Here is an 18821-nt window from a genome sequence, read left to right as displayed (position 1 = left end):
CATTGTCAAAGGTGACCCTATGGTGTAACTGGCCTGGTGCAAATGAAACCTACTTCAGGAGGTAATTTCACCTGATGCCTTTGATGGCAAAGTGCAGACAGTCGTAAAAGTAAATGACTACTGCCTACTGGTACTTGCATTGTGTCTGCCATCTCTGTGCCCACTAGCAGACTAACCAGTAGGGGCTTGCTATGCATTTTTGCTGCAAGGAGGACATAAATGGGCAGGTGGGGGGGGGGGGGGTGTCTCTGTGTATAGTTAGTTACAGCTTCCCTCTAGTTTGCAGTGATACACCCTTGCAGTATTTAGGTTCTGTAATCTAATGCAGATTCCCCGAAATCTCTTGCATAAGTGTTTATCATTTCCCTAATCTATACCAGAGTCATGTTTGGAAATATAAACTTAGCTTCAGGCTGTTGGTCTATACTTGGTGTGAGTTGTTATTGTGGTACGGCATTGCTGAAAGGTGAGTCATATTTGTTTAATTGCAGCCATCTGTGGTTTCAGTTGCTTAGTGATGTGTACCTGTTCCAGACTTTTAAAAAGAAATACTACTGTAGAATGGTTTAAAGTAAGTCTTTTGTCCCAGAGAAAGTCTCTTAATGAGCTGGTCTTCTGGACATGGTGTGAAGCTAGTACTTGTTTCCACTGCATAGTTAAAGTGCATCTGGTATCAACTGGCCTCTAGCGTAAACCTGTTGAAGTAAATGGTGTGGAAACTTGTTCTTCAACCACGAGCCTCCACCAAAGCTACTATGCATGCAGCATTAAAGCTACTGCTTTGACCAGTGCTGTCGTTAGACTTACTTAGCATATTGGTAATGATGCTCCGTGGGGGGGGGGAGATTTAAACCAATATACTTTACTCTCCACACTTTTGTGGTGCTCTTAATCCATCACCTCAACTGCTTCAACTACCTCAGCTGGATCTGTAATCACCAGTACTTGACTCTCTCGTGTTGAACAGCTCAAAATGCTCCCTGCCGTCACAGCCTAAGTTTGGACAGACAGCCTGTATTTGTATTGGATGTTCCACAGCTCAAATGGGCACACTGAAAACTTCGCACACTCTCCATTACACCTAACTCAAATTATAATGACAACTGAAGTCATTCGAGCAGAATTATGTGGAGAGATGAGAGAAGCTGGGATTCTCCTTAGAGCAAAGAAGGTTAAGGGGAGATTTAAGAGATGCTCAAAATTGAGGTATTGCTAGAGTAGATGGGGAGAAATAGTTTCCAGTGGTAGATAGGTTGGTAACCAGTGGACACAGATTTAAGGTAATTGGCAAAAGAACCGGAGGTGGGGGGAGGGGGAGATGAGAATTTTTTTTTTTAAAACAGTGTTATGATTTGGAATGCACTGCCTGAAAGGGTGGTCTGGATGGGATGCATCCTAGGTTGCTGAGGGAAGTAAGGGTGGAAATTGTGGAGGTGCTGGCCATAATCTTCCAAACATCTGGGGGGTGGTGCCAGACGACTGGAGAATTGCAAATGTTACACCCTTGTTCAACAAAGGATGTAAGGATAAACCCAGCAACTGTAGGCCAGTCAGTTTAACCTCAGTGGTGGGGAAACTTTTAAAAACGATAATCCAGGACAGAATTAGCAGTCGCTTAGACAAGTGTGGATTGATTAGGGAAAGCCAGCACAGATTTGTTAAAGGCAAATCGTGTTTAACCAACTGGATAGAGTTTTTTGATGAGGTAGCAGAGAGGGTCGATTAGAGCAATGCAGTTGATGTGTATATGGACTTTCAAAAGGTGTTTGATAAAGTGCCGCATAATAGGCTTGTCATCAAGATTGAAGCCCATGGAATAAAGGGGGCAGTAGCAGCATGGATACAAAATTGGCTAAATGACAGGAAACAGTAGTGGTGAAAGGTTGTTTTTCGGACTGGAGGAAGGTGCACAGTGGTCGGTAATAGGACCACTGCTTTTCTTGATATATTAATGATTTAGACTTGTGTATACAGGGCACAATTTCAAAATTGGCAGATGACACAAAACTTGGAAGTGTAGTAAACAGTGAGGAGGGTAGTGATAGACTTCAAGAGGATATAGACAGGCTGGTGAAATGGGCAGACATGTGGCAGATGAAATTTAATGTAGAAAAATGCAAAGTGATACATTTCGGTAGGAAGAACGAGGAGAGGCAATATAAACTAGAGGGCACAACTCTAAAAGGGGTACAAGAACAGAGATCTGGGGGTTATGTGCACAAATCATTGTAGGTGTCAGGGCAGGTTGAGAAAGTGGTTAAAAAAGCATATGGAATCCTGGGCTTTATAAATAGAGGCATAGAGTACAAAAGCATGGAAGTTATGATGAACTTTTATAAAACACTGGTTCGGCCACAACTGGAGTATTGTCCATTTCTGGGCACCGCACTTTAGGAAGGATGTGTAGGCCTTCAAGAGGGTGCAGAAAAGATTTACTGCATTGATTCCAGGGATGAGGGACTTTAGTTACATGGATAGACTGGAAAAGCTGGTGGTGGTCTCCTCGGAACAGAGAAGGTTGCGAGGAGATTTGATAGAGGTATTCAAAATCATGAAGGGTCTAGATAGAGAGAAACTGTTCCCATTGGCGGAAGGGTCAAGAACCAGAGGACATAGATTAAGGTGATTGGCAAAAGAACCAAAGGTGACATGAGGGAAAAACATTTTTTTACACAGTGAGTGATTAGGATCTGGAATGCACTGCCAGGGTGGGTGGTGGAGGCAGATTCAACCATGGCTTTCAAAAGGGAACTGGATAAGTACTTGAAAAGAAAAAAAATTGCAGGGCTACAGGGATAGTGCGGGGGAGTGGGACTAGCTGGATTGCTCTTGCATAGAGCTGGCACAGACTCGATGGGCTGAATGGCCTCCTTCCATGCTGTAACCATTCTGATTCTTTGGTGGAAACACATTCGGTATTAACGTTCAAAAGGGAATTGGATAAATAGTTGAAGGGGGAAAAAATGCAGGGCTATGGGGAAAGCACAGGGGAGTGGGACTAATTAGATAGCTCCTTCAAAGAGCTGGCATGATGGGCCGAATAGTTTCCAGTGCTGGATGATTTTATGAATGAGATTTCTATCAAGATCACCTACCAATGCAGGTGAGTTATTCAGTGGTACATTTTTCCCCCTTGGGCTAGTGAATGTTTTAGGATATCCCAAAGTGATTTTCCTGTTCACCTTCTGCTTATTGTAAATCCCTTTCATTTTCTGGAAAGAAGTAGTAGTGTGTTAATCTGGCCAGTCGCACCACAATGTAAAAATTAATTGGATATTAATTTTAATTTAAATGCAAAGAAAAGGTAATCACGTCTTCATTCTTCAATGTTCACAGCATTGGCTGTCTTAACGAAGCATCTGTAAAAATCCACCCTTCAATACTAATGTGTCCCCTCACAAAACAAAATAAAATTTTGTATTTTGGAATCTGAATTTCATTGGGCTTGGTAATTGACTTTTCCCTAACATGTTTCTTTGTGAATAGTGTGTGTGTGTGTGTGTGTGTGTGTGTGTGTACCCTTTGTCAAGAATCTTCCCATGGAGTTCATGCACGAAATGTTAAACTTTTTCTTTCACGTGATTAACGTGATGTGTATTAATAGTAGTTCTTTTTATTTGATTTCCAGAATTTGCCACTTTTCATTTTATTGCTTTTTATAATGCCGCTTACTAAAACTGCTTGTGCAACACAGTATATTAAGACTCACTTTACAGTATCTCTTGCCTTCTGCTGGGAAGGCAAGTGAGAAAAATTAGAGGGCCTAGAGAAGGTCACTCTCAGTTCGTGCTCTTGTTCTCTGATAGAGTAGGAGGGGAACATGCATACCCTCAAACTTTTCAGGCTTGTATTTCTTGTAGGCTTGTGATAACTGAAAACTTTTCTTCAGGATTGTGACAAGGAAGTATACTCCCACAGTTAAAATCAAATCGACAACTGTGTATGTATCAGAAATTGTTGCAGATGGGTCAAATAAGGGTTAGCTGTTCTTTCTAGGCCTTGTACATAATTTTCCTGATCTTGATTTGATCGGGTGGCTCAGGCGAAGAGCTAAATATGATGTGGTTAATAATCTATTCAGCATGGTTAGAAATGAAGAGTTGCATTTCAGAAGCCAAAAGGTGGAATGTTCAATTTAAAAAAAAAAAAAAATTTTCCTTATTTCCCGAAGGCACTGACTCATGCTAGAGTACGGCGCTCTGGGTGTTGCCTGCACTGTCCTGGAAAAAGGCCAAACTTCTCTCACCACATCATTGGTTTCTCCTCCTTCCAAACTACAGTAATTGTGTTCTCCAATGACTGCCCCATTGCTAAGGTCCTAGAACGAGCCGTTGCCACCCAGCTCCTGTGATCACCCCTTCAGTCCTTTCAGCCTAGTTTTCATGCTGCTCATTGCACTGGGTTCAATGACCAATGGCATATTAACCCTTCTCGTCCTCCTTGACCAGCCTTCATTGCAGTTGACTGCTCTGTTTTCTTCCATTGCCTCCTTTGTGGTCTGATTTGTGATGCGGCCCTCCCGTGGTTTCACTCTATTTGCCCCATGTGACCAGCACATCAGCTTCAGTGGCTTAACATCCTGCCCCTATTTCTGGATTTTCCCCAGCCTCCAAACTTGACTGCTTCCTGTTTCTCATTTACATGCTGCCCCTTGGAAGTTGAACCACGTGCACAGTGTCGCCATGTGCGAGCTGACATCTAGATTCACACCTCTGCCATTACCCTTGTACTGTGGTGTTCAGACTGCTTGTCCAATACCTGGATGTGGACACCAGAAAATCTGCAATGTAACTTCTTCCCTGCTGCTTGCTCAAACTGAACCAAGCTGTGCCTACTATATTTGTTTTATTTGGCCTTGAGCTGAGCTTCAAACCTCCTATTCTACCCATCACCAAGACCACCTGTTTCTACCTTAATATTGGCTGCTTCCAGGTGTATGTCACTGCTGTTGAAGGCATGAATGAATAAGAATTTCATCATCTCTATGCTTGACTTTTCTGCTGCCTTGCTAGCTTCTTGAGCTCCATCCTATACAAACTCTTAACTAATCCAAAACTCAACCACTTGCACCCCATCCTGTACTAAGTTTTGCTCACCCATCTTTTTTCTCATTGGTTCCCTGTTCCCCAACATGCTGATTTCAGAATCCTCCTAGTTTAGAAATTCCTTCTTGGCCTTGCTTCACTCTCCCTCTGGACATTTAGCCATATGCCACAGTTCTCGCTGTCTAGTCTTCTGATGTCGACCACCTTCCTCCAATCCACCATCAGTAGTAAAAACTTCAGCAGTCTCCTGCACTCTGGAATTTTCTTCCTAAACTGTTCTACCTCGCTAATCTCTTCCCACCTTCAACAATCTCCTCAGAACAAGCTATGTAAGTGTAAGTTATTGAAATGATTGGGGGAAGGGTCCTAATCAGTAAATAGATAATCCTGAGGGAGCTTCATCTTTGGATGTCTGCTGTCAAATATCCTGAGAATTCAAGGGTAGGTGGTCTTCCATGGTCCCATTGATCTGGAGATTCCTAGCAGCATGTCATGGACCTATGACTCCTATCACAGCCCTTTTGTCAGTGGTGGACTATTTAACCTTGATGTTTGTTTTCTGTTTGCTGCTTTTCAACATCGAGGAGTTGAGTCAGGGCATTTGTAGGTCTTATCCCACCTTTAAATTGAGGGCGGCAGGCACGGTTTGGGGATTGTGTCCAACAAGATCAGCTAACTGACAAGGCGTACTGGTATTTTTAGGACTTCTAAAAAAAAAAATCTCAGATTACAATGTTTATATGGTTGTGCCTTTGACCACCCTGTATTCTGGGAGGGTGGTGCTTATAATAGAATCTATTACTGATCTAGGCGATCTACCAATTCAACACTGGTGTCTAGCTCCTTCATGTGGTCCACCACAAAGGTAATTAGTGTAGTGCACAATTCAATTCACTTGCTGCTACATAGAAACTCTAGGATATTAACTGTACTTCCATTTGTGAAGCTGGTTGTAGGTTTGTATAATGACCTTAGTTGCAGAAATAAGAATCTAGTCAGACGCTCATGGGTTAATTCTACAGCTTGGTAAAGACAGCACCTTTTTAAAGTGAGCTCCTCTGCTGGATGAATGTATTTTCCATGGTTCTCCTTTCTCCTCCACCCTCAGTGCTTAATAAAAAAAAATGTGTACACTCACTTATTTTCTCTCACCTATAGGACCCACCGAATCACCATCACTAACTTCTGCCTCGGAAAGCATCTAGTTAGTGAGGATGATTTACTGAAAGATCAGCGGGGGAGCCCTGCCTACATCAGCCCAGATGTACTGAGTGGTGAGTTCCCAGCTCTATCTGATTACTAAAAACTGTTGGCAAAGGGGTGGGTAGGTTGCAGTGTTTAAGGCTCTGTGTTCTTGCGTCAGTGTTTACTGAGTACAGTGACATGACACAGGAAAGCCGTCTCTAGTCTCTACACCCACTGTTTTTTCCTGTTGTCCAATTCTTTCAGCTTACAGTGAAATGTTTCTGTATCTTAACAATATTTATCTAGCTGCTGTAACAGATGGTCTAGCAGTCAGAGAATATGATGCAGAACCATTACTTTTTTTGAGCTGAAGATAGGAGATCGTCATTGTAGTTTGTACTGTAACTCATTTGTGAATCCTCTTTTTCAAATATTAATTTTATTGATATGCATGTCAGGTGATTTTTTTTCCCCCAGTGTCCTCTTTTGTCTCCCTGAAGATGTTAATTCTTATTGGAGTGGTGTTCTGTGGGATCCAGCAGCCCTCCAATACCCCATCCAAGTGGAAATACTTGAGGTGAGCCCAGAGAAAGCGACAGCAAGCTATTCGACATGGAGGATGTCACAGGCGAGCTGGATTGTGTCCTTGCCTGACACCTGCACGCAGGCACTTTCCAGTATGGGTCATTGGATAGTGATCAGGAGTAAGAGCTGGGCTGCTTCCAGTTAAAGCCCCTCAGCTAATGACCAGCTAACTTAGCATAGACTGGAAATCAAACCTGGGATTTTCTGGTCTGTGTGGGTTAGTGCTGTGCTTTTATTTGTTTCTCGGGGTGTGGACAGTGCTGGCAAGGCTGTGTTTCTTTTCCATCCCTAGTTGCACTGAAAGGTTGGTGGTGGAATGCCTTGAAGTGATTGTTTTTACAGCTGAATGTATTGCTAGGCATTCAGTCTACCTCGTAATGTGGGACTGGAATTGCACGTATGACGGACCTGGTTACAGTCGCAGGTTCCCTTCCCTGGAGGACATTGGTGGACAATAACCTGACAGCTTACATGTTTTTCTTCCTTATTCAACTAGGGTTTGATGAAATAGGGTGGGAGGAAGCAGGTGTGGAGCATAAACACGGGCATAGACCAGTTGGGCTGAATGGCCTGTTTCTGTGCTGTAAATTCTATGTAACTTCACAACTTAGGTGGTGGGATTTGAATGTGCAATCTTTAGCTTGCTAGTCCAGTACGCGAGGCAGTGCCTTTGCCCACCATGTCATGTATATTTCTAAACTGCGATGTGATACTGTGTCATGCATTTACAACCCAAATAGCATCCAGCCTCCTTACTCTGTTATCGTTCTTAATTCTACAATCTCATCAGCAACATTAACTTAAATCTGAGAGGGTGATTGCACAATTTCTTGCAACCGTCTTCAGCCAGGAGTGCCGAGTAGATGATCCATCTCGGCCCCCTCCCGATATTTCTCCCCCCCCCCCCCCCCCCCCATCACAGAAGCCAGTCTTCAGCCAATTCGATTCACTCCACGTGATATCAAGAAATGTCTGAGTGCACTATTTACAACAAAGGCTGTGGGCCCAGACAACATCCTGGCTGTAGTGCTGAAGACTTGTGCTCCAGAACTAGCCGCGCCTCTAGCCAAACTGTTCCAGTACAGCTACAGCACTGGCATCTACCCGACAATGTGGAAATTTGCCCAGGTATGTCCTGTCCACAAAAAGCAGGACATATCCAATCCGGCTAATTACCGCCCCCATCAGCCTACACTTAATCATCAGCAAAGTGATGGAAGGTGTCGTCGACAGTGCTATTAACGCGGCACTTACTCACCAATAACCTGCTCACCGATGCACAGTTTGGGTTCTGCCAGGACCACTCTGCTCCAGACCTCATTACAGCCTTGGTCCAAACATGGACAAAAGAGCTGAATTGGTGAGGTGAGAGTGACCTGCCTTAATGTCAAGGGCGCATTTGACCGAGTATGGCACCAAGGAACCCTAATAAAATTGAAGTCAATGGGAATCGGGGGAAAACTCTCCAGTGGCTGGAGTCATACCTAGGAAGGTGGCAGTGGTTGTTGGAGGCCAATCATCTCAGCCCCAGGATATTGCTGCAGGAGTTCTTCAGGGCAGTGTCCTCGGCCCAACCATCTTCACCTCCATCAATGACCTTCCTGCCATCATAAGGTCAGAAATGGGGATGTTTGCTGATGATTGCACAGCGTTCAGTTCCATTCGCAAACCCTCAAATAATGAAGCATTGGGCTGATAAGTGGCAAGTAACATTCGTGCCAGGCAATGACCATCTCCAACAAGGGAGAGCCTAACCACCTCCCCATGACAGTCAATGACATTACCATCACCGAATCCCCCACCAGCCACATGAATTCTGTGGCTACAAGAGCAGGTCAGAGGCTGGGACTTCTGCGACGAGTGACTCACCTCCTGATTCCCCAAAGCCTTTCCACCAGCTACAAGTCAGGAGTGTGATGGAATACTCTCCACTTGCCTGGATGAGTGCAGTGCCAACAACACTCAAGAAGCTCGACACCATCCAGGACAAAGCAGCCCGCTTGATTGGCACCCCATCCACCACCCTAAACATTCACTCCCTTCACCACCGGCGCATTGTGGCTGCAGTGTGTACCATCCACAGGATGCACTGCAGCAACTCGCCAAGGCTTCTTCGACAGCACCTCCCAAACCCACGACCTCTACCACCTAGAAGGACAAGAGCAGCAGGCACATGGGAACAACACCACCTGCACGTTCCCCTCCAAGTCATACACCATCCTGACTTGGAAATATATCGCCGTTCCTTCATCGTCGCTGGGTCAAAATCCTGGAACTCCCTTCCTAACAGCACTGAGGGAGAACCTTCACCACACGGTCTGCAGCGGTTCAAGAAGGCGGCTCACCACCACTACCACCTCAAGGGCAATTAGAGATGGGCAATAAATGCCTGCCTTACCAGCGACGGCCACGTGCCATGAATGAATAAAAAAAATACTTGGAGTAATGTAACATTCTTATTGGGATTTCATTAAATTTCTGGGAAGTGACAACTCACTTGATCGGGACGATCTACCAGAAACTTTACACTAGAATGTTTATAAATAAATTGTTTAATTGTAGTGGGTTTAGGCTGTTCAAATGACAACCAAAAAGTTGTGCTGCAATACTAATTTGAATTCACACAATTCGTGTACCAGTTCTTCTTAAATACTTGTTAGTTTCCTCCCCACCGTCCCGTGCTCAAAAAAGGCAGTACTTTATTCTGCTCAATACTCTGTTATGGCAAAGATCGGGAGCTCCCTGTGAATTGTTTGGGGGAACTTGTGTGGTTGGTGTGTTTTAATTGTGGCTGTTCATTTAATTTTCTGGCCCCTTTTTTCTAAACCTCCCCCTTCTCATTTTCCTCCTCCTGAATACATGGACTCCATATTTCTAACTGTACATCCCACTATCACCTAAGGGTTAATGCCCCATGTGGAGGTCTTAAACTGTTTGTTGACATTCACTATTTACTGTGGAAAGTGTTCCAACCAACAGTATCCTTGCCTGATATCCACACTTACTAGCAGGGCTTTTGAGGGGGGGGGGGAAAGGGGGGTTGGTGCCAGCTTTTTTGCCTCTCCCTCGCTCTGGCATTAAGGCCACTTAGAATGGTTTTGGCACCCTGGTTGAGGTCAGCTAATTGAGCACAGATTGGTGATTGAAACTGAGACCTTCTGCTCTGTATGGCTCAGGAGAACGTCAGTCAGTTTACCAACTAAGCAATGGGAAAATGTTGGTGTTAGGTGGGAGTTAATAAGCGGAGGGTGTGTTTGAGTGGTTATGTAGTCATTCATGTGTTCTTTTGGCAGTTTTGGGGCTTGTAGATGTGTTACTGTGGTCATACAGTATTATAAAAGAATAGAGAATGCAGCTGTGCACCAAGTAGATCTGACACAGTCAAAGGAAAGAGTCAAGCATCAGTTTAATTTCACTGTGACCTTGCAAGGGAATGCAAACAGCAGTAGCCTGAAAAAGAAATGGCTCAGTTCAGAATAAAGCACCCTGTGCTGCATGTACAGTAACACTAAGTGATCGGTATTTAGTGCATAGCGTATCAATGACTCAGTTTGTAAGCTGGCAATGGGCGTTTCCTGCTCGTTATCTGGAAGCTCAGTCCTTGTGACTCCTAAGTGATACGCATTTGCAAATATTTTTTTAAAAACCTCGACCCGCTTCCTGGTCTGAAGTGTTGTGATCAGTTGACCTTTATTGCATTGGTTGGGGGAGGGGGGTAAAATGTTATGAAATCCAAGATAATGATTACCTCGTGCTCTGGGCAGTGCTGCGTTGCAAATGGTAAGATGCAGTTTTTGTTTTAATTGAGGCCCTGGTCATGGGCCAAGTCTTTGGTGCACAGTTTCACCAAAATTGAGAAGATTGAAAGAGGGGACCTAAATGGGAAATAGTAATTAGGTAATAGGATTCAAAAGTCTGAAGATCGTAGGGGGAAGGAAAGACCGAAGGAGCTGAGGAGTTGCGCAATTTGGAGGCCCTGGGAAATGATGACTTGGAGTAAAAGATGCTGCGACAAGGCTTGATTTCAACACTGTCTGGATGCAGATAAGATGTGGAGATGCCGGTGATGGACTGGGGTTGACAATTGTAAACAATTTTACAACACCAAGTTATAGTCCAGCAAGCTTGTGAATTTAAAATAAAATTGCTGGACTATAACTTGGTGTTGTAAAATTGTTTACAATGGATGCAGATAACACAGAGGGTTTTGGTAACCAGAAGTAGATCAACTGGAGTGAAGGCACTTCTGGGGAGGGTATGGGAGAGGAGCAGGGGGTGAAGTCAATCCACTTGTGCAGCCCTGGTTAGAGAGGCATTGGCATAGGTGTGAACAGGTCGCCTATTGCCTTAATGTTGGATAGTACAGGAAAATGGGGAAGAGGTGTGATATGAACTGATTTTTGATTATAGCATAATGTACATACTTGCGTATAAGACTTTCTATCCCTGTTTGGGGCTAAAAGTAAAGAGGGTCTTCCACTTGGGTCGTATCCTCTCCCAGCAAAGCATTGTTGGCACAGACAAGACACCGTACCATTACGTTCTAATTGCTGCCACTCTTTATTCCACTCCTCCAGTTTTGATTAAATGGCAGCCTCCCTTCACAACTGCAGTCCAAGTAGCTGCGGCTGATTTTAAAATCTGAAATTGTCCAATAGTATTTTAGGAGGGGGGTGCGGGGGCGCATGAGAGAAGAGATTTAAAGTCAGCACGGAAAGCCAGGACTGGAGTCTGAAGGGAGAGTTGCCGTTTAATTGTTATAACACTGGATGACCAGGGATACATGAGTTGAAGTGAGAGAGAACACAGAAAAATGTACCTCTTGGAAGTCAGCCGACTATAAGATCAAGATATTGGTGAATCGAAGTTTGAATGGGGATTGTGGTTTTTCTTTTGGGAATTAGAGGGGGTCTTATAGGTGGGTATATATGGTGATTAAAATGCTAATATCTAACAGTGCAGTTTTATGTTCTTAGAAATGTTACTGATGCAACACCACTGTTTAGGTATGTGAACATTAAGTCAGCACCTGAGTACAAGCTCCCTTCAAATGGAGACTTCCCACTTCCTGGTTTGTGCTGTAATGCCTTCTGAGACGGAGACCATCGATAAAAGCCAACATGAAATGGTCTGGTTCATTTAAAAACAAAAATGTCTTTTAAACTAAAAGTGAGTACAGTAGCAGTCGAGGACAAGGTCATTTGGCTCATCAAACTCGCCCTTCCAGTGCTGTAACTATCCAAGTCTCATATTTAACTGCATTTTGAATGTGCTAATGTCTCTGGTATCATGTCAGGCATGTTATTCCATGCACACCCTTTTGAGCTATTTAAAATTTTATTTTTAGGTCATTTGGTCAGGTTTACTTTGAAGTATTTTGGACCTTGCATGTATCACTTAATATGTTTTGCACCTTGTTTTTAACCCCTCCTGGACTGCAGAAGTATTCTCATCTTTCCTCAAGTCTCATACCGTTTATATTTGGAGTAATTCTGTTGCTTTTCCCTGCATGCTTGCTAATTCATGTCTGCTCTTTCTATATCTTGGTGACAGCATGGTACTACAGTCTGTTCAGACCATTGTAATAAACGCCTTAATGTAATCACCTACCTTTGCGTTACTCCATTGTTCTGGCTATATATCTCAACATTGTGTTTGTTTTTTTTAGTTTCATCCTTTTTTTTTAAAAGAGTAATTATTGGTCAACTTTCTGTGCACTGAATGGTTCAATTGTTATTTTTGTGGTAGAATGTGGTTTTTCATTGAATAATACCTTATGCTGAACCAAATTAGCGGGGGTTTCTCTCAGAAGTTTTATCCTGCAATTTCCTTCCCTATAGAATCATAGAGTATAGAAGGAGGCTATTCGGCCCATCATGCCAGTGCCGGCTCCTTGAAAGAGCTATTCAATTAGTCCCTTCCCCATAGCCCTGCAAATTTTTTCCCTTCGAGTATTTATCCAATTCCCTTTTGAAAGTTACTGTTGAATCTGCTTCCACCACCCTTTGTGGATGTGCATTCCGGATCATAACTCGCTGCATAAAAAAAGTTTCTCCTCATCTCTCCTCTGGTTCTTGTGCCCATTACTGTAAATCTGTGTCCTCTAGTTACTGACCCATCTGCCACTAGGAACAGTTTCTCCTTATTTATCAAAACCCTTTGATTTTGAGCACCTCTCTTAAATCTCTCCTTAACCTTCTGCTCGAAGAACAACCCCAGCTTCTCTAGTCTCTCCACGTAACTGAAGTCCCGCATCCCTGTTGCCATTCTAGTAAATCTTCTCTGTATCCTCTCTAAGGCCTTGACATTCTTCCTAAAGTGTGGTGCCCAGAATTGGACACAATACTCCAAATGAGACCTTACCAGTGATTTATAAAGGTTTAGCATAACTTCCTTGCTTTTGTCCTGTATGCCTATGTTTATAAAGCTACAGATCCCACATGCTTGAACAGTCTTGACTGCCACCTTCAAAGATTTGTGTATGTGCACCCCCTTTAAAATTGTACCATTTAGTTTATATTGCCCCTTGTTCTTCCTACTGGTGGATGGATCAATGAGATACTCCTAGGTACCTCGTCAAGTGGCCATTCTTAATGTTCTAGATGCTGAGTGCTGTCAAGCTATTCGCTTGTGGGAGGCATCATAGTCTAGCAGGATCCTGTCTTTGCACAATGTCCACATGCTTTTTCTAGCATGGGTAGCAGGATGTTGAATCTGAGAGATGGTCTGCATAATTCAGTACCATGAAGGAAAGCTGCCATCCTGGCCTGGTCTTGCCTATACGTGACTCCAGTCCCACACTGATGTGGCTGACTCTTAACTGCCCTCTGAAAGGCCCAGTAAGCCACTCAGTCGCATCAAAGACAGACAGACAGACAGACAGACTGCAGCGGTTGAAGGCAGTGGCCCATCACCACCACCTCAAGGCATCTAGGGATGGGCAATAAATGCTGGCTTCGAAAGCGACGCCCACGTCTCGAATGAGTAATAATAAGTGCATCTAATCTAATTCAAGAACCAGCTGCTAACTAACTGAGGCACCAGTTTTCCGTGAACCATTTGGGTTTATTGCAAATGAAAATAAGGAAATGGCAGACTTGTTGAATAATTACTTTGTCAATCTTCAGTGGAGGAAGAGGATAATATATCTGACATTCCAGGGACACTAATAATGAATCACGAACTTGAATTCACAAATTAACGTAGGCAGAAAAACATGAGAAAGTATTAGAAAAAATAATGGCTCTAAAACCCCAGGGTTTTAAAGGAAGTAGGTGAGGACATTGCAGATGCTTTAGCCATAATCTTCTAAAGTGCTCTCGATTCAGGATTTGTCCCTTTTTTAGATTGGAAAAATTGCAAATGTAACTCCATTATTTAAGGAAGGTGAGATAAACCAGGAAATTATAGAGTATATAGTCTAACATCTGTTGTGGGGAAATTATTGGAATCTATAATTAAGGACAGTGTGACTGAGCACTTAAAGAAATTTAAGCTGATTAGAGAGCGCCAACATGGATTTATAAAAGGTAGGTCATGTCTAATGAACCTCATTGAATTTTTTGAGGAAGTAACTAAAGTAGTAGACAGGGGAATGTCTATGGATGTAGTTTATATGGACTTATAGAAGGAATTTGATACGGTTCCACATAAGAGACTACTGGCTAAAATTTATGCTCATGGAATTGAAAGCAAATTATTGACCTGTTTAGGCGGTGGAAGACAGAGTAGGGATAATGGGTATGTGCTCGAATTGGAAGGAAGTGACTAGTGGTGTTCCACAAAGATCTCTGCTGGGGCCTCAACTATTTGCTATATTTATTAATGACTTGGATAACACAATAGAGAGCCATATATCCAAGTTTGCCGATGACTCAAAGATTGGTGGCATAGTAAGTAGTGTAGACGGGAGTGTAAAATTACTAAGAGACATTGATAGATTAAGTGAGTGGGGGAAAAACCGTGGCAGATGAGTTTCAACGCAGACAAGTGTGAGGTCATCCATTTTGGACTAAAAAAGGATAGCTCCGAGTATTTTTTAAATGAAGAGCTAGGAATGGTGGAGGTCCAAAGAGATTTAGGGGTCCATGTACATAGATCACTAAAATGTAGTGGTCAGGTACAAAAAATAATCAAAGGCTAATAGAATGTTAGTCTTTATAACTAGAGGGCTAGAATATAAAGGGGAGGAAGTTTTGCTGAGCTATACAAAGCTTTGGTTAGATCACACTTGGAGTACTGTGTACAGATCTGGGCACCGCACCTTAGAAACAATATATTGGCCTTGGAAAGAGTGCAGCCCAGATTCACCAGAATGTTACCAGGGCTTCAAGGGTTAAATTATGAGGAGAGATTACATAAACTCGTCTTGTATTCCCTGGAATATAGAAGATTAAGGGGTGATTTGATTGAGGTTTTTAGGATTTGGAAGGGAATTAATCGGGTAGGTAGAGAGAAACTTTTTCTGCTGGTGGGGAGTCTAGGACAAGGGGACGTGACCTTAAATCAGAGCCAGGCCATTCAGGAGAGAAGTTAGGAAATACTTCATGCAAAGGGTAGTAGAAGAGTGGAACTCCCCCACAAAAAGCAGTAGATGCTAGCTCAATTAATTTTAAATCGGAGATATAGATTTTTACTAGCCAAGGGTGTTAAGAGCTATGGAGCCAAGGCAGCTGGATGGAGTTAGGATACAGATCAGCCATGATCTCATCGAATGGCGGAACAGGCTCAAGGGGAAGAATGGCCTACTCTTGTTCCTATATCTTTAAAGACAATCGGACAGCTTTGTGGTCACTTACTGATGGGATTTGAACTCAAGTTCTCTGGATTACTAATCCACTAACATAACTGGTACACTACTGTACCCTGGTATAAATTGGGGGACACGTTTGTACTTGTACAAAACCTGCATTCAGCAAATGGTCTGTTGAAATAAAATTCCCTTATCTTTCACATGCTTTCAAAAGTTTGGTTTGCAAGATTTATTTATATTTTAAAAAAAATTCCCTTCACCACCAGAGCACCGTGGCTGCAGTGTGTACCATCCACAGGATGCACTGCAGCAACTCGCCAAGGCTTCTTCGACAGCACCTCACAAACCCACGACCTCACTACCTAGAAGGACAAGGGCAGCAGGAACATGGGAACAACACTTTCCTGCACGTTCCCCTCCAAGTCACACACCATCCCGACTTGGAAATATATCGCCGTTCCTTCATCATCAAAATCCTGGAACTCCCTTCCTAACAGCACTGTGGGAGAACCTTCACCACACTGACTGCAGCAGTTCAAGAAGGCAGCGCACCACCACCTTCTCGAGGGCAATTAGGGATGGGCAATAAATGCTGGCCTTGCCAGTGCCGCCCACATCCCATGAACAAATCAATCAAGAAAAATTCCAGCAACTTTGTGCTGTAGGGTGTGAAAAATAACACGTTTTTCTTTCAAATTGTTGGGAAGTCAAGGGAGAAAAGATTACCTATGAAAGTAGATATTAGTGCACATTGGTCCGTTCCAGTTCATTGCTGCCTATATGCTGTAGCAATGATTCCCCGTGTCCATTGCTGAACAGAGCAAGCGCTGCGGGGTTCCTTGTTTTCTCCCAATAGAATCATAGAAAGGTTACAGCTCTTGACTTCACACATTTGATTACCTGGTTCTCATTTTATCCTCCTCCAAAGGATTACGGTCTGAGTTAACTGTCATATTTTGAGCCCAAATCTTGTCCTACATGAGGCATTCAGCCAACCAGATCACCTGACATTGTCAATGGATGTAGGTGCTGTGGGGAGCATGGGGTTTGGTTGTTTCTGATGGGCGATGGTGGTGAGAATAGCTGACTCAAATTACCATAAATGTCTTGGCCCACCAAGTGATTGCAGAGCACAGTTGGAGGCTGTGGACCAGTACATTAAAATAGTGATGCAAACATGGGCGCAAGAGCTGAATGCCAAGGCAGCATTCGGCCAAGTGTGGTGCCAAGAGGTCCTAGTAAAACTGAGGATGTTGAAAGACTAAATGCTGGAATATGGGATTAGAGTAGACAGGGCTGATGGCCGGCGCGGACACGATGGGCCGAAGGGCCTCTATCCGTGCTGTATAACTCTATGACTAAGGGAAAACTCTTCAGTAGCCAAAGTCATAGCTGGCATACAGGTGGTTGTTGGAGGCTGCTCACTGCAGCTCAAGGGCATCACTGAAGAGGTTCCTTGCGGGAAGCGTCCTCAGCACAATCATCTTCAGCTGTTTCACCAAAGACCTTCCCTCCATTATACAGCCAAGAGTGGGGCTTTTCATTGATTCAGCTCAATTTGGACTCTGATAAAGCAGCCCATGCCATTCTACTGTAGGATATGGGCAGCAACCAGACTTGGACTGACCAGTAGCGGGTAACGTTCACAGTGACCATCTCCAACAAAAAAAACCAACAACCTTTCCCTGACCGTCAATGGCACCAGCATTGCTGAGTCCCTTACTGTCAACATCTCTGGGTCACTGCTGACCAGCAGGTTAGCTGAGCCAACCATGTCAACACCCTGGTTAGAGGCTGGGTACTCTGATGTGTGGCTTTGTTTTTGAAATGTTTTCCATTTGAATCTCCAGTTGAAGTGTCTGGCATGGAGAGGGGAAAGAGGGAAAGTGAATAATAAAACCAAACTGCCTCACACAATAGAATCCACTCTTGGGAATGAGCTGTTAGCGTTCTCACATTGTTGAGCTGTGCTCTATGCTCTTGGGTTTCTGCTTGCCGGAGCAAGAACTTGCCCTGTAAAGGAAAACCAGCAACATGAGCACACTGCTCATTCCTCACATTGCCTGTGTTTTCGGCAATGGTCCATTCCTGTTCTCTGAATTACGTATCTGATTCTGTCGTCTTCACCTGTCAGGAACTCTCAGCAAAATGGACTAAGATTTTTCCATCTGGACTTTCATTCGATACTTTCAATTTATAATGGAAAATATCTGAGATTTCGCCCATTTCATTCAATTATTAATCTACTGAAAGTTCATTATAGAAAAAATCTGATTGATAATTATGAACATTTGCATTATTAAACCTGGTATAAGTTTAGCGATAGAAACATGGCAGTTGCAATGTAAAAAGCAACAAACTCTATGCTGAAAAAACAAGACCTCACTCAGCAATTTGTGAGCATGTGGAAATAGTTGGTTACCTCTATGTTGGTTAATCATTCCACATGTCACTGCACTTTACATCTTAGTTTTGGCTGGAGCTATAAAAAGATAACTGGTTTCTGAGCAGAGATTTACTGGAACATAAATAGTCTCAGGAGAAGCTTCTTTTGGAGTTGTCTGATCCTGGCGTGTTTCTGATAAAGCGACCGTGTGTCCTCATCTTTTTCCTGTATATTTTGGCAAAAGTTTGAATTAGTATTAATTGTAAAGTACAGTAAGTGGATAGAAAATACTTTTTCCCCCCAATGACTTCATGTGTAGATTCTCTGGTGTGGAACTGAGCCAGAAAGACCTGAAGGCACCAGGTTCAGACCTGGTCTGTGCTAACATTAATCTCAGCTGGAGTGAAAGTTGAGGCGCTAGAATTAGCCTCAGCTTCTGTGGGTCAGAGAGGGGAAATAGATTAGCAGATAACATAAAAGGGAACCCAAAAGTCTTTTATAAACATATAAATAGTTTGGAGATCTTCTGGAGGCAGACGGCATGGCTGAAGTACTAAATGAGTACTTTGCATCTGTCTTCACTAAAGAAGAGGATACTGCCAATGTCACAGTAAAGAAGGAGGTAGTAGAGAAATTGGATTGGATAAAATAAATGGAGATATTTAAAAGGTTGGCAGCGCTCAAAATAGAAAAGTCATCCTGTCCGGATGGGATGCATCCTAGGTTGCTGAGGGAAGTAAAGGTGGAAATTGTGGAAGCTCTGGCCACAATCTTCCAATCCTCCTTAGATATGGGAGTAGTGCCAGGGGACTGGAAGATTGCAAATGTTATACCCCTGTTCAAAAAAGGGGAGAGGGATAATGTACAG

The 18821-nt window shown here is 43.3% G+C and overlaps 1 protein-coding gene across 3 annotated transcripts in view; it reads left to right on the top strand.

Moving 5' to 3' along the window:
* The window catches only part of stk40 (serine/threonine kinase 40), a 92174-nt gene that overhangs the window by 52729 nt on the left and 20624 nt on the right, over positions 1-18821 (top strand). For all 3 annotated transcript variants that reach the window (XM_068006428.1, XM_068006427.1, XM_068006426.1), the window contains exon 7: positions 6204-6319. In XM_068006428.1, coding sequence (XP_067862529.1) covers positions 6204-6319 — 116 coding nt within the window. The remainder of the gene's footprint in view (positions 1-6203; positions 6320-18821) is intronic.

The sequence above is a fragment of the Heptranchias perlo genome, chromosome 26, assembly GCF_035084215.1.
Source record: "Heptranchias perlo isolate sHepPer1 chromosome 26, sHepPer1.hap1, whole genome shotgun sequence".
In the NCBI taxonomy this organism is placed as follows: Eukaryota; Metazoa; Chordata; class Chondrichthyes; order Hexanchiformes; family Hexanchidae; genus Heptranchias; species Heptranchias perlo.
Note: the sequence above shows the minus strand (reverse complement) of the source record. Positions and strands in the feature narration are given on the sequence as shown.